The following is a 15,131-nucleotide window of genomic DNA, read 5'->3' as shown; positions in this document are numbered from 1 at the left end:
AAGGGCTGGAAACAGTAACAGCCAAGATACGTCAATAGTTATGGCAAGGGTGAGATTTGATGCCTGCTGCCTTGAATGTTTCTGATTAGTTACGGTTCTCTAGTGTGACGTGGGTTGTCATGCAGTGCAAGCACACGGGATGTACAAAACTGACACTTAGGGCATTCAGAACCATGAGACACCTTGTTATCTCTTTCGCTGAGGCAGAAGGGTTTGCTCGTGCTGAACTGGGTGCAGCTCCCTGTCACTCCAGTCTGTTAGCCACCCCCGACAAACTTCTCCGGATTCTGCCAGCCTGTCCTTTGCCAGACAGGTAACACTTGGTGCACTCCAAGTCCCGAGCCCCTGGAAGATTGTTTCCCTGGAGTCGGGGGGCTGGAACAATTTGTCTAGTGGGGGGGTGCTGTGAGCCATTGAACCAAACTGTGCTAGTTCCAGCACCTATGCCTGGAGTATCCAGGCCTGTTACTGGACACTCAAAGAAACTGACCACGTTCATTATCTCCAAAGAGGCAGGGTACACCCCGGCTTGTTTGATTCAGCTAAGAATTCACACTTTGCTTAATATTACAGCACTGAGGTCTACTTGGGATAAAACAAAGACAAGTTTATTAACAAACATGGATTTTTTTTTAAGTGATACAGAGTAAGGGTAGGGGAAACAGGACTGGTTATGAATAAAACAAAAGTATAATACGCTTCTAAGAGTCTAGACATAACTTTAGCAGACTACAATCCTTTGTCTCAAACGGTTTCTTTCTCAGAGTCCTTTGCAGAGCTTGCTGATTTTTCAGTCAAATTAGGAGCCAGATTTTTCATGAATCACTCCCTTCCGCCAGGAGTGTTCCTCGTGAAATGCATCAGGAAAATATTTGCTTCTGCTTCTGTTTCCCCAAACACAAGACAACCCCCTGTGGCTTTAGTCTCTGGTGCTTTCCCAGCTGATTTCACATCCCCCAGTCAACCTGGCTTTTCCTGTTGACTTGCGTGCAAATGTATCGCCTCTTGTGTTGTGCTTAATTTACCTCAGAGGCCTAGGCAGACAGATCACCCAACATTTCTTTGTCGGGGAAAAACTTGTTTATCATCCCTGCCTGGTTACCTAGTTTAAACATTTTTAGCCCAGTGGCACAGCTCCACCAGTGCAGGAAATTAAACTACTCCAAAGCAGTTCCTAAACTTGTCCGTCTTGGCCAGCAAGAGTTGAGACGACAATGCACTTGTGCCCGCGCTGCTGAAGAACTAGAACTGATGGGACAAGCCCATCCGATCTTTCACCAAGAGGAAGGTGGCTATGACCTGGAGGCAGGAGGGATGTATAGTGGGGGAGAAAATGGGGTATTCCTCAGGCCTAGAGATGTGTGAGTGACTTGTTTGGGTGCTGGGGAGCCAGGGAAAGGTGTATAATCCAGGATTCCTTCCTTTCAATAGGGAGCGAGTTGACCAAGTGGTGAGAGAAAAAGAGAAGCTGCGCTCAGATTTGGAAAAAGCTGAAAAACTGAAATCTCTCATGGCCTCGGAAGTTGACGACCACCATGCTACCATAGAGCGTCGGAATGAATACAACCTCAGGTATGGCAGCCCACCTGCATTTCTGCCTTCACTGCCGTGAAGGAGGCTGGAGTGATCGGAGAACACCGGTCTCTCCATTTTGTTTGGTTGTTGCAGGTGTATACAGTATTGGTTGTACATAAAAATGAGATAATTGCTTTGCTGCGTGTGTGGGGCTAAAAAAAAAAAAAAAAAAAAAAAAAAAAAAAAACTTCAGGCTGAAGTGTGTGTGTGTGTGTGTGTGTGTGTTTTCGTTCGCAAGGGCTCAGGGGGCTTACCCAAATTGATCCTGTCTTCCTCTTTCCTACCACCCATTTCTACAGTACCAAAGGTCTCCGAATTCTGTGCAACCCACTTCCATCTGTACAATTCCCTCTTTTTTTGGGGCATCATGGTCCTCACACCTGGTTTTCGTTCTCTCATTTTGCCTTCCTGATTAGGTGGCAGGAAGTGTTACATTTTGTTTTCCACAAATATAATTTTAATTGAACTCGAACTTTAAGATTTGGATTGGTGAGAGAGAAATCCAATTTAATCCTAACAATGGAGTGGCCTATCCAGAACATCGTATGGGATGTGCATGTCGCTCAGCATTGTACAGTACGGCCGGTGGGTGTGTATGCTACTGATCTGTGCATCTCTGCTTTCTCTCCCAGGAGTCTTTTTTCTCATCTAGGAGTTGTTGGTGTAAGACCCAACTGCTTCTGTGTGACTGTTCCTACCTGGCTTGCTTTTTAATGGTGTTGGCCCATTCTTCTTACCATCCTCTCTTGTGTTAATAGGAAGCTGGATGAGGAGTACAAAGAACGCATTGCAGCTTTAAAGAACGAACTCCGGCAGGAGCGAGAGCAGATCCTGCAGCAGGCTGGCAAACAGCGATTGGAGCTGGAGCGGGAGATTGAGAAGGTGAAAATGGAAGAGAACTACGTCCGCGACCGGCTCACCCTTTCCCTAAAGGTAACAAAGGGCTGGCTGAAGTTGCAGAACTTTCTCACTTAATTCAGCCCTCATTACGAGACTCAATGACTGCGTGTGTTGTGCTGGATGAAATTACCTTTAGCAGCATGATTTGTATAGGTGCAGGCGTTCCTGGGTAGGCTGTTGCCTAGATGTCATAAGGGTCCCAGACTCTGCAGCTGTGATCTGCAGCGTGTACATGTCCTGTCAACCCAGACACCAGATGGGCTATTCTTTCTCCTGAGGGCATTCTGCGCCAAAAAATTAAAAATGGTGCGCCAGAAAATAAAAATTGTGCACATATTTTAAAATTCTGCCAATTTTGTCAAATAAATGTGGAGGCTCCAGCATGGCATTGGGGAGCACAGGCCACTGGCTGCACAGAGGTGGGAGATCACTGCGCAGCTCCCCTTGGGACACGGACTCAGCAGTGAGGCTGCACCCAACCCCGACAGTGCAAGGAACAGGCCTGCCCCAGAAACACTCCAGGGCCCTGCCCCTCCGTGCCAGGTGCACCAGGTGCACCCGGCAGGATCCAAGTGTGGAGGGGCTTAGTGTTGGGGGGGAATCCAGAAGTGGGTTGAGAGGGTACTGTGTGGGGCAAGCTGGATCCGGGCAGCTCAATGGGGGGTCTGGGTGCGGGGGGATCTGGATGCACAGGGGCTTGTTGGGGGAGGGGGGTTCTGGGTGCAATGGTAATGGGACTCTCCGGGGGGGGTCCAAGTGAAGGTGGTTGGGGCTCAGTGGGGGGGGGCTGGGTGTGGGAGGGATAGAGCTTGGCAGGGGGCTCTGGGGGTGGGGTGGCGATCCAGATGTGGGTGGCTCATCAAGGTGGTGCAGGGGGAGTGGGGCTCATCGGGGTAGGGAGCGCTCTGAGTGCGGGAGTGTGAGGCTCAGTGGGAGGGACTGGGCATGAGGGTTGGGCAGATGGGGAAGCAGCTCCCTGTACAGCAATCCCTCCCCCTGCAGCTAAGGAGTGATGGGCGCAGGAAGCGGGGTGGGTTGGGAGAGAAGGGGGTTGCAGAGCTTCCTGCAGCTGGGGAGAAATCTCAGGGTGGGTCTGACCCGGCCCCGGATGCTGTGCAGGGGAAGAGGAAGTCCTGTCCTCCCCAGCCCAGCCGGGACTAGCAGCTGAGCCCGGCACAGATTAGGAGCCACCAGCCGGGTCTTCCCCAGTCCTGTCCCCTGCCCCACAGTGATTTATCTCTCTGCCTGCTGCCCTGGGCACCCGAAACATACTGCTGGGGAGGGTCGCATGACCGCTCTTGTGGGTTCCCTTTGCTTCCTTGTCAGAAAATCGTTTTTCTGTGGGGAAGCAAAGAAATCTGTGGGGAACATAAATTCTGTGCTTACGCAGTGGTGCAGAATTCCCCCAGGAGTAAATTCTGCTTGATAGCTGTCTGTTTTATCATCTGGCCATCAGCTAGCAGAGGAAACATCTTACTGCTAAGGTCTTGACATATCAAAATACAGCTCTGAAACCCCCATAAACCTATCCTCCAATTGGATCCGTATTCTCAAAACAGTCTGCAGGGTTGTGTTTTTTGAGCTGGGGCCATTAGTATTTAGGCCCCAGATTCAGGTTCCTTTCCAAAATGTTTTTAGAAATAGCAAACTCATAAATGATCTAGTTTTAGTCTGAATACAATTGGATCGGGCAACTCTTCACTCTCAAACTTCATAGTTAGTTTATTTCTGCCTAGTTGAAAAAACTAACTAAGGTGAGCAGGCTGTACGCAAACAAGCTCTGGGGGTGGGGAAGGAGGACATTTAAAGATATTGCTGATGTCAATCCCCTCATCTGCCTGGAAAGTTATCATCTTCTCCCTAGGCAGCTGTTGGCCAGATGCATGCAGGGAATACTAGGGAGAAGAGCCCCAAGACAGGACTAGGGGTTGTTCTTCGCTTTGTACGCTGCTTGCAGGTCCAGGCCTTCCTGTGCGCAACTTTGGTGTGACAAGAGGAGTCTTCCATTTTTTACCAGCAGACAGATTCACACTTCGTGTTGGTAACTGACATTTGTACCAGTATCCGTGTCGGAATCCAGGCTTGGGCCTACTTCTGGGCAAGACAAATGTACCTTCTGACCTGACTGACTGTGGACTTTCTTGGGTGTCAGTGTTTGGAAAGTTTTTAAAGCGAACAAAAATAGGCCAGAACTTTAAGATCCCCTCTCCTTTAGGAAAACAGCCGTTTAGAGAGCGAGCTGTCGGAGACTGGACAGAAACTGGCAGAGTACGAGAGCCTGACGAGCAAACTGCAAAGGAACTTGGAAAATGTCTTGGCCGAGAAGGTGAGCCTCCCTTCCTTCCGTTGTGCCTTTCTAATAGAGAGCAGATTCCTAAAGGGTGGCTGTCTGATGCTGATTTAACCGCTAGCAGGAGACTTTCACTGTGAACATGATCACAGTGGACCTTAGTTACTCTGACAACTGTGTCTGGGTGTTACTGCAGGTTATATTTTCCTAAATTATCAGTAAATGACTTATTATTTCGTATAGTGCCCTAAAGTGGGCGAAATATTTTCCAAATCCCAGAGAAAACAGTCTCTTTCCTGCAGAGCTGGTTTTCTATGGTCCTAATCACAGAAAAGGAGTCACATAGACACACATACATGGGATCCTGCCTTAGATAAAGACATGACATTAGGAGCCCTTGCACTCTTAAATCTGAGCTAAAAATTGGGGTGAACAAATTAGGTCGGTGCTCATGTTTTAATAACTTGCACCGTAATTTAGGATTGGACCCTCTTTTGGTCATTTCACATTTGTCAGTGTTCTTAAAAGACGTAACGGTGTAGAATTTCTGTGCCTCTAATCCAATAAACGATTCCTACATTTAAACAGGTTACCCTTTCGGGATAGTTACTTTTATAGTTGCATGATATATTATTGGCTAAAAATAAAAATACCCACTGGAACCGAAGTTAGTGAAATGAGCATGCGGGACTGTGAAATAACATCTGGTCTGTTGCCTAGGAAATTGTTTTGATCTCTTGCTGTCTGTCCCTTCTGACAGTATTTTCTATATAAATAAATAAAACACAGCCTGAGTGGAATGCTTGGGAATTGAGGCCTGGCCTTGAATTCTGCACCAGGATTATTCACAGTGGAGGATTAACTAGATTGTTTTCATCCTGTGTTGTAGTTCGGCGACCTTGATCCCAGCAGTGCTGAGTTTTTCCTGCAGGAGGAGAGATTGGTACAAATGAAAAATGAGTATGAACAGCAGTGCAGGGTGAGTGAATCAAAGGGTGGGAGACACCAGCTTCAGTACTGGATCTCAGTTCTGTACTTAACGCATCATTCTCCTAGGAATCGAGAGCCATGTCTAATAAGGTGCAGGTGAGTTCGCTATTCTATAAAGAAAATACACCTCTACCCCGATTATAACGCTGTCCTCAGGAGCCAAAAAATCTTACCGTGTTATAGGTGAAACCGCTTATATCAAACTTGCTTTGGCCTCCAGCATTTCTGTTATTAATAGTCAGGAAACATGCTTGGCCCCACCCCCTATCCGACCTCCACCTACTTCCCGCCCCCTGACTAACCCCTCAGAACCCCCGCTCCTTCTCCCCTCACTACTTCCTCCGGAAACCCTCTGCCCCAATCACCCTTCCCAAGACCCCACTCCTATCTAAGCCCCCCGCTCCTTGTCCCCTTACCGCCCCCTCCAGAGACCCCCATCCCTAATCACCCCCAGGCCTCCCACACCCTATCCCTGTCTGCCCTGTCCCCAGAACCTCCAAACCATCCAACCCCCCATGCTCCCTGTCCCCTGACCGCCCCCCAAGAGCCTCTGCCCCTTATCCAACCCTTCGGCCCTGACCCAGCACCCTTAACATGCCGCTCAGAGCAGCGTGTCAGGCTCCGACACACTGATCTGCTGGAGCGCGCAGCCCTGCCTCCCAGAGCGCTGCTTTAAAGTGTTATATCTGAATTTGTTATATCGGGTCACGTTATATCGGTAGAGGTGTAATGCCCCCCCTTGTTAGACCAATGCAAGCCTTTGGACCTAAAAGCCCCTCTTTTAGCTGTTGCTTTTTAATGAAAATGACCATGACAAAGGGGAGTACCTTGGTTGGGATATGAAGCCTTTCATGTTAGCCAGTCCTAATACAGCTTCAGGCAAAAGTTACCTTCTGGCTGTTTGTTGGCCTTTGGAACAAGTTGGGTCTCACATTGTGAAACTCGCTACCACCTTTAGCTACCCCAGAGACAGGCCAAAGAACAGCTGCATGTAAAGGGAGCTTTTTTTGCCTGAAATCTTATGCATTTAAACCACGGTGGATGAAAATTGATTTTTTTCATTAAAAAAATCAGATTTCTTAAAATTTAAATAAATGATGATTACAGAAAAAGCAATCTGAAATTAAATTTGAACTTGACAACTCATGCTAAGACCTAAACATATTAGAATCTACTGAAATCATTTAAATTAAACTGCACAAAAAACTATACTAAGCAGTACACGGTGGCTGACAACCTATAAAGAAAGTCAACTCACTGAACTGGTGGATGTCCCTGGCTAACAGCTGGAACCAGAGTTTGTTGAAATGCTAAGCTAGCTTTTGACAGCAGCAGCCTCTTCTGCAGGTGCAGAGAGAATATTTTCTTCATTTCAGTTTAGTCAACTAGTTCAGTTCATTGACTAGCTCTGGGGTCCCAGCCCACAGTTTGAGAACCACTAAGTGGGGCCAGACCCCATTTTAATGGGGCTGCCAGGGCCAACATTAGACTTGCTGGGACCCAGGGCTGTAGCTGAAGCCCAAGCTCCATCCCCACCTAGGGCGGTGGGGCTCGGGCTGTGGCCCTCTCTCCCCGCACCAGAATCATGTAATAACTTTTACGTCGGAAGCGGGTTGCGGTGCAATGAAGTTTGAGAACCCCTGAGCTCATTCCAAGTTAAGAAACCTATTGGGAGTTAAAAAAGCAGGAAAGCTTGTTTTCTGGGTGTGTTTTTTTGCTTCGAATATGTGAATAATAACTAGGTGTGAGAGGATGAGATCTATTAGTTCTAAAATCTTGAAAGACATGACCAAAAACAATCCGTTCAATTCGCTAACTACAGATAAAACTACTCCTTATGTTTAATAAATCAGTTAGTTTTAAATGCAAAACATGTTTTGATCAATTTTTCTTATGTATCCAGCATATTTAATTTTAAAATGCCGTTTTGGTGCATTTTTAGTTGATTTTAAATCTCCATTCAGATAGAGCTGGAATACTAGATGACTGTTTTCCTGCAATCCACACATTGCAGGAAAACAGTCATCTAGTAAATAAGAGATGCATCATTGATCATTTTCTAACATCATAAAAAATATAAAATTTAAGAATCTGAATAAACGTAAGTTAAGCTACACAACTGCTTAAATAAAAGTTTCTAGATCTAGTATATCCTCCTGGTTAGCAAAAGGAAGTGCCAAATGTAGCGAAAAGGCTGCGTTCAGTTGTTTTACTGATTACCAACCAGTCAGACTCAATCTTTCTTTAGGTAAATAACGAAGTACAAATACAATTAAAATTAAATCAAGGTTTTCTGCTTGCTGATTTAAATCATGATTTACAATGCTGTTATTTAAATCAACCCACCCTGATTCAGATTTCTTGTAATTTGTGCCCCCAAAATATCTACTCTAATTTGTCCACTTTCTAAGGACTGCTGTGGCTGCAAACATTCAAAGCAGAATGGATGAGCTTTCTTGTTTCACAGGGAATGCCCTGGTTTTAGATGACATTTAATCCACAGCAGTGTTGTCACTCTGCTACCATTCTGGGATTTCAGCAATTTGGGAGCTAAAGCCAAAACCCCTGTAGAACTAGTTACATCAACTCTGAAGGTGTTGGGGAGGAGGTTGGGGGAGTGAAATTTCAGTGTTCATTTGGTGGACATTTTCCAAATGCACAAGAATTAGTGTACATGCATCCTAGCTCAGGTACTCATTTGCGCCAATAAATGCCAATGCCGTGTGCTCAGTGCGTCGTATGTGGTGCAGAGTCAGGATATCCTGTTGGCCACTGGACAAAAGTAACAGATGGTAAATGAATTAATGTGCAGTGAGGGCATCACAGCCTGTAACTTTCATATCAAGGTCACAGAAGAAGGGTGGTTCCCCTTGAGTGATTGCAGATATTTCACAATTATGTCTGAAAGGTTTTTATGTTGTATCCTGGGTAACAACCAATGGGAAGCAGGCCAGAATATAGGATATGAAAGCTTCCTATGTTTCATATACAAAGTGTATGTTCAGTATGAATGTGCTGATAGCTCAGTGAGTAAACACACACCTCGGAGTTACCTGTGCGTGTTGGAACTTGGAAAAGGACAGCCATAGGTCTTGCAGATGGGAGGATAATTAGTGCTGTTCTTAGGCTACTCCAAGATTTTTGGCAAGTCGATCTCGTAAAATAAACCACTCTGAATGTCCTGTCATGTTGCAATACATCTGTTCCAGTGACTTGCTTTATTTCATTCTGGTGTGTTTTCTACTCAGGAGCTGCAAGACCAGATCGATGAACTCCAGTCTGAGCTGGAAGAGTATCATACTCAAGGCAGAATATTTAGGCCTTCTCTGGAAAGCTCGCTGCATGAGGAGTTTGACATTAAAAATGGGGGAAGCGGTGGTGTGGAGCCTGACCAAGGTAAAGGATATTTCCTCTAGGTTTGTCTTGGAGTAGGCTCTTCTGCTGTGATTCTAGTGGAGGGATTACAGGGATCTCTCAGCTTTGGAAGTTTTTGTGACAAAACGGATTAAATGGGACTTGATATTCCAGAGCTAGGCACAACTTGAAACTTACTGACATAAGGAAATCCCACATATTCAAACACTTGGAGCAGTCCCCCAGCTGGAATTATCAGCAGTCGTAGTAGGGCAGGATATTAATAAATAAATAAATTAATGGAGATATCCCATCTCCTAGAACTGGAAGGGACCTTGAAAGGTCATCGAGTCCAGCCCCCTGCCTTCACTAGCAGGACCAAGTACTGATTTTGCCCCAGATCCCCAAGTGGCCCCCTCAAGGATTGAACTCACAACCCTGGGTTTAGCAGGCCAATGCTCAAACCACTGAGCTATCCCTCCCCCCCACAACACCAAGTCAACTGTTAATTTGTTTATGAAATCTTAAAAGCCAAATGGTGTTTATACACTTGCTCTAAGCACGTCTAAAAGCCTAAATAATAAGCTATTACAGCACCCATACAGCAACACACAGCATGAGCATTTGGTCAGAATACTCACAGAAGAACTAGACCCAGGGGTACTCAAACCCATGTGGGCGGGTCCAACTTGGTCAGGCAGGTACTAGTAACGAACCCTTTAAGAGCTCAACTTTTTATACAGACAAGTGATGTGTTTGCCAGTTGCTACCTTTAGTTAAGAACCAGTCTGGGGCAGTTTGGGGTTGACCCCTTCGCCGCTTTGAGCAGACAAGATTTTATGGCTGGGCCTGCTTCTTTGGGATGACATTGGTGTGTTAGGGGTCGCTCCTGATTCAACACAGAACAACTTTTCTTTATTTTGCAAACTAGAGGGTGCTGTTCCTGGTGATCAGAGGCGTTTTTCTGATCAGTCACATTTTAAGCGCAGCATTTTTACAACTTATCTTGCCACTTACTGTGACGGGTTGGATCATAGAAACCCCCTTGGGAGCTGCCACCAGATGTGGAAAGACTACCTCTGCTCCTGTTTTCCCTGCCAGCTCAGGACTCCAGCACCCTGTCTTGCTGAGCCAGACACTCGGGTCTGATCCAGCACAGACCCAGGGTCTGAATCACTTGTCCGAGAGCTGCAAGTTTACCCGAAATCAGCTCACAGAAGTGTGCTTGTCCTTAGCACTCAGATGCCCAACTCCCAATGGGGTCTAAACCCAGATAAATCCGTTTTACCCTGCATAAAGCTTATGCAGAGTAAACTCATAAATTGTTCGCCCTCTGTAACACTGATAGAGAGATATGCACAGTCGTTTGCTCCCCCCTGGTATTAATACATACCCTGAGTAAATTACTAAACAAAAAGTGATTTTATTAAATACAGACAGTAGGATTTAAGTGGTTCCAAGTAGTAACAGACAGAACAAAGTAAGTCACTAAGCAAAATAAAATGCGCAAATCTATGTCTAATCAAACTGAATACAGATAATCTCACCCTCAGAGATGCTTCAGTAAGTTTTTCTCAGACTGGACACCTTCCAGGCCTGGGCACAATTCTTTCCCCTGGTACAGCTCTTGTTGCAGCTCAGGTGATAGCTAGGGGATTCTTCATGATGGCTCCTCTCTCCCTTTGTTCTCTTCCACCTCTTTATATATCTTTTGCATAAGGCGGGAACCCTTTGTCCCTCTGGGTTTCCAGCCCCCTCAATGGAAAAGCACCAGGTTAAAGATGGATTCTAGTTCAGGTGACATGATCACATGTCACTGCAAGACTTCATTACCCACTTGCCAGCACACACATATACAGGAAGACTCACAAGTAAAACACAGCCATCTGCAGACAACGGTCCTGGTTAATGGGAGTCATCAAGATTCCAAACCATCATTAATGGCCCACACTTTACATAATTACAATAGGCCCTCAGAGTTATATTTTATATTTCTAGTTTTAGATACAAGAGTGGTACATTTCTACAAATAGGATGATCACACTCAGTAGATTATGAGCTTTGTAATGATACCTTACAAGAGACCTTTTGCACGAAGCAGATCTCAGTTGCATTATATTCACTTATTACGTTTTTATAAAACCATATAGACTGCACAACGTCACACTTACATTTTTCTCCCTGTATTTTCAAAGCCTTCCAATGGCTGCTAAAACCCATTTATTTTCCTTAATCTACAAAACACACATTTTCCTTCACTAAACTAAAGCAACATAACTTTTTTGGTACCTATATAATCCTGCACCATCACGACCACCATCTCAGCAAGGAACATGAGAACAGCCAGATGACGATGGACCATTTCTTTTAGCCCTGGTCTACACTGGAGGGGATCAATCTAAGTTACGCAACTTCAGCTACGTGAATAATGTAGCTGAAGTCGACGTACTTAGAGCGACTTACTGTGGTGTCTTCACCGTGGTGAGTCGACTCTGCCGCTTCCCCCATCGACTCTGCCTGCGCCTCTTGCGGTGCTGGAGTCCAGGAGTTGACGGGAGAGCGCTCGGGGATTGATCGCTGCCCACCAATACAGCCAGTAGTGAAGACATACCCTTAGTGTGGTGCAGCTGCTCTACGCCAAGCTGCCAGCCCAGCCAGGTCCCAGAGCTGACCTGTCGGGTTCAGGGAGAACTGCCCCATTGCAAGGTGGAACCTCTGGTGACGTGAAGCTGGTGTAGAGGTTTCAGCTGTACTGGTGGAGAGGGAATGGCTCCAGTGCTCGTATGCAGCAATGATTCTTGGCTATGGCTTCAGCTGGCAGAAGTCAGACGTCTGAGGGCTGTTCAGATTGACACCGGGTGATGAGGGGTGTGCCCAATGACTCCAGAATAGGAAGAGGTGTAGAGGTGAGCTTAATGCAGGATTTACAACACCTCCATCCTCCCCTTCCCCCCAAAGCTGCACTGTGGGCAGTTCAGTGAGAGCTCAGGAGTGGGGCCCCCATTCTGATATTTAACCTCAGGGGAAGTGTTGCCGCTGGAGAGCGGACAGTCACTGTGTTGAGCATTAACACTAAAATGAAAGCTTGGCGTTGCTTCGCCCCAGGTGCCTCGGGATGGCTTGAGCATGAGCTGGGCTGTTACAGAATCCTGCTGTAGTAACTGACATCCTCGAGTTTCAATAAAATCCAGGAGAGTAGATGGTGAGATGCTTTGCTTGAACATCTGGTCCCTTGGGGCTTCAAGAAAACACAGGCTTTTTTTTTTTTTTTTAGGTCTTGGTTCTGAGGATTGCAATCTGCTAAATATGAGCATAGAAGCAGAAATGGTCATTGAACGAATGAAGGAACAACACCACAAGGAGCTACAGCATCTGAAACAGGAGCTCAAAGACACAGTAAGCTATCTTCATTCACAAATAAAGCCTCGGAAATTCCTTCACCTCTTCGTGGTTCCCTTGGAAGGGGCGCGGCCTTGGCTGTTCCTTGTCTTGCTGCCATTTGACCTGCAACCCCCAGCGGTGTGTCTGGGTTGGCCTCTAATCTCTCTCCTCCATCCAGCACAAGTGCAGCGCTCACCCCCTGTGGTTGGGAGGGCAGGACACCTCATGAGGCTGCAGCATCACAGCCACCTACCAGCAAGTAGAAAATAGTAACGCTTTCCTGCTGTACACTTGGACTCTTGGTCTGTAGGGAGCAGGAAACTTGAGTGGTGCCCCCAAATTAGTCACCTGAGTAGTTGAAGCAATTGGAACAATTGTTAATTTGAAAAGCTGTTGGATGGAAAGTTGATAAACGTGAAGTTTTAAGCTGCCTGGCAATGTTAAACTGTGGTAGTGTGGGGGTTTTCAGACTCCTTATCCCACCTTCCCAGCTGAAAATATACCTAGTTTGCGTCCATACATGACTACAGTACAACTCTGTAAAAGGGAATCTCAGCGCTTGTCTACATTACCTGCTGGATCGACGGGCAGCGATCGATCCAGCGGGGGTTGATTTATTGTGTCTAGTATAGATGCGATAAATCGACTGCCGAGCGCTCTCCCGTCGACTCCGGTACACGACCAGGGTGAAAGACGCAGCTGGAGTTGATGGGAGAGTGTCAGCCGTTGACTTACCGCAGTGAAGACACCACGGTAAGTAGATCCAAGTACATCGACTTCAGCTACGCTATTCATGTAGCTGAAGTTGCGTATCTCAGATCGATTTCCTTCCCTCCCAGTGCAGACCAGGACTCAGACACAGTGAGTTTGTAATTTAAGAAAACTGATGACCCCCACAATTGGGGATAGGGGAGAGAGACAATAGTTTGCTGCTTCTGGAAATCAGTTTTTCCTTGAAGAGCAGATCTTTTCTTTTGCATGGCTTAATATATTTACTTTCTTGGTGACTCAACAATGAAAAGCTTAACCGAAGGATTCTGAAAGCGTGGCTGACTAAAGTTAAAACAGGACCACAAACTCTGGTCTAGACGTACCCTTCCTGACTCGTGAAAATCAGTTGAGACCCTGCACATTGTCTATGCTTTCTTTTGTTGGTTTCACAAAAGCATGTAACATGAATTTCATTTGTATGTGTGTAAATATTATCCTTGCCACGTTAAGAAATCAAGCTGACTGCTCTCGCATTCCTATTCTGCTTCTGTGGGGAAAGGCAGTTTAAGACACTAATGTGCAAATGAGAATATTGCTCCTCTGTAAGCTAGAAAAAAAAAAAACCCTGTATTTTTCTTTTAACACAGATGAGCCATTATGAAAAACTAGTCGAGACCAAGGCCCATTGTGAAAAGGAGCAAGAAAATGTGGCGAAGAAATATAATGAAGAGAGGCAAACCATGGAAAAGCAAATAAGTGCCCTTAAAAACCAAATTGAAGCACTCCAGGGAGAGACCGCGATGCTCAAAGAGGAACGAGAAAGGATTGACTGCAAACATAATGAGGAGAGAAATGACTTACAGATGAGCTTTGATAAGGAAAAGGCTAATCTCCAAGAACTGCTGAAGCTAGGACATGAGGAAGAGCTCCGGGTTAGGCTGGAGCAGGTACAAGAGAGCTTTAACCGAGAGCGGGAGGAGCTGGTTCAGAATGGTATTTGGATGGAAGAAAAGATGAGAGCTCTGGTGCAGACCCTGCAAGAAGAAAAGGGGGAGGTAGAACGTGGTTTCCATGAGCAGCTGAAAAGCCTGACAGAAAAGCATGCTGTTGAGAGGGAAGAGCTACAACACAAATTGCTGGAAAAACACCAACAGGAACTCCAAGAAGAAAGGTGAGACAGCACTGCTTGGGCTATGGGCTAGGCAGGTTCGCTGAACTGAACTAGTTCAGAAGTTATTCTTGATCTTCAATGTGTTTTGACTCTTCTTTAAAGTTCTAATAGTATAAACTATACTAGAAGAACTGTTTTTATTGTTAAATGTGAATCTGTTGGTACCCAAAAGCCTTTTCTTCTGTTTTTTTTAGACTGGATGCTTAATATTACTGGTTTCAGTTCGACTTCAGATAAATATAGATATAAAATCAAACTAGTTAATAGGACCTAAAGCACAGTTAATTGGTAAATCCCATTCAGTGTCCATGCCCTTTACATTCTTTGTGTCTTTATTGAAAGACTTTTTTTAAAATTACTGCTTGAGTTCTCAAACCCAAGAGCTAAATCTCTGGCCCTGAACCTGAAAGTTGATCAGTGCAAAGAGATCCCCTCCCCCCCCCCTTGCTCTCATGTGAAGCATCATTGAGAGGGTTCCACTCACATGAATCAGCTGGCACCTATTTTTGGTAAGACTGCATCTGAGAATACTGCATGAGTTATGTTCCTTGCCAGGCAAGTAGATTTTTTGAATCCCAGCAGGTTGTCTCTCTTAAATGTTACTCTGGGTCTCAAAAGAAAAATCCAACTATTGAATATCTTGGTCTGAAACGTGATTAAATGTGTAAATTTCAGTTGTTTCGTTAAATAGTTTGAAAACAGACATATTTTCCGGAATTGGCAGAGGTTTTAGTAATGTGTTATGTTGACCATATTTAG

At 45.6% G+C, this 15,131-nt stretch overlaps 1 protein-coding gene across 1 annotated transcript in view; it reads left to right on the top strand.

Moving 5' to 3' along the window:
* NIN (ninein) overlaps nt 1-15,131 on the top strand; it is a gene marked incomplete at its 5' end in the record, with an annotated part of 100,837 nt that overhangs the window by 55,031 nt on the left and 30,675 nt on the right. The window contains 7 exon segments of the mRNA XM_034767969.1: nt 1,432-1,572; nt 2,334-2,508; nt 4,691-4,801; nt 5,655-5,744; nt 9,004-9,151; nt 12,384-12,505; nt 13,849-14,372. Coding sequence (XP_034623860.1) covers nt 1,432-1,572; nt 2,334-2,508; nt 4,691-4,801; nt 5,655-5,744; nt 9,004-9,151; nt 12,384-12,505; nt 13,849-14,372 — 1,311 coding nt within the window.

Source organism: Trachemys scripta, chromosome 4, assembly GCF_013100865.1.
Source record: "Trachemys scripta elegans isolate TJP31775 chromosome 4, CAS_Tse_1.0, whole genome shotgun sequence".
Lineage (NCBI taxonomy): Eukaryota > Metazoa > Chordata > Testudines > Emydidae > Trachemys > Trachemys scripta.
This window is presented reverse-complemented; position numbering and strand designations above follow the sequence as displayed.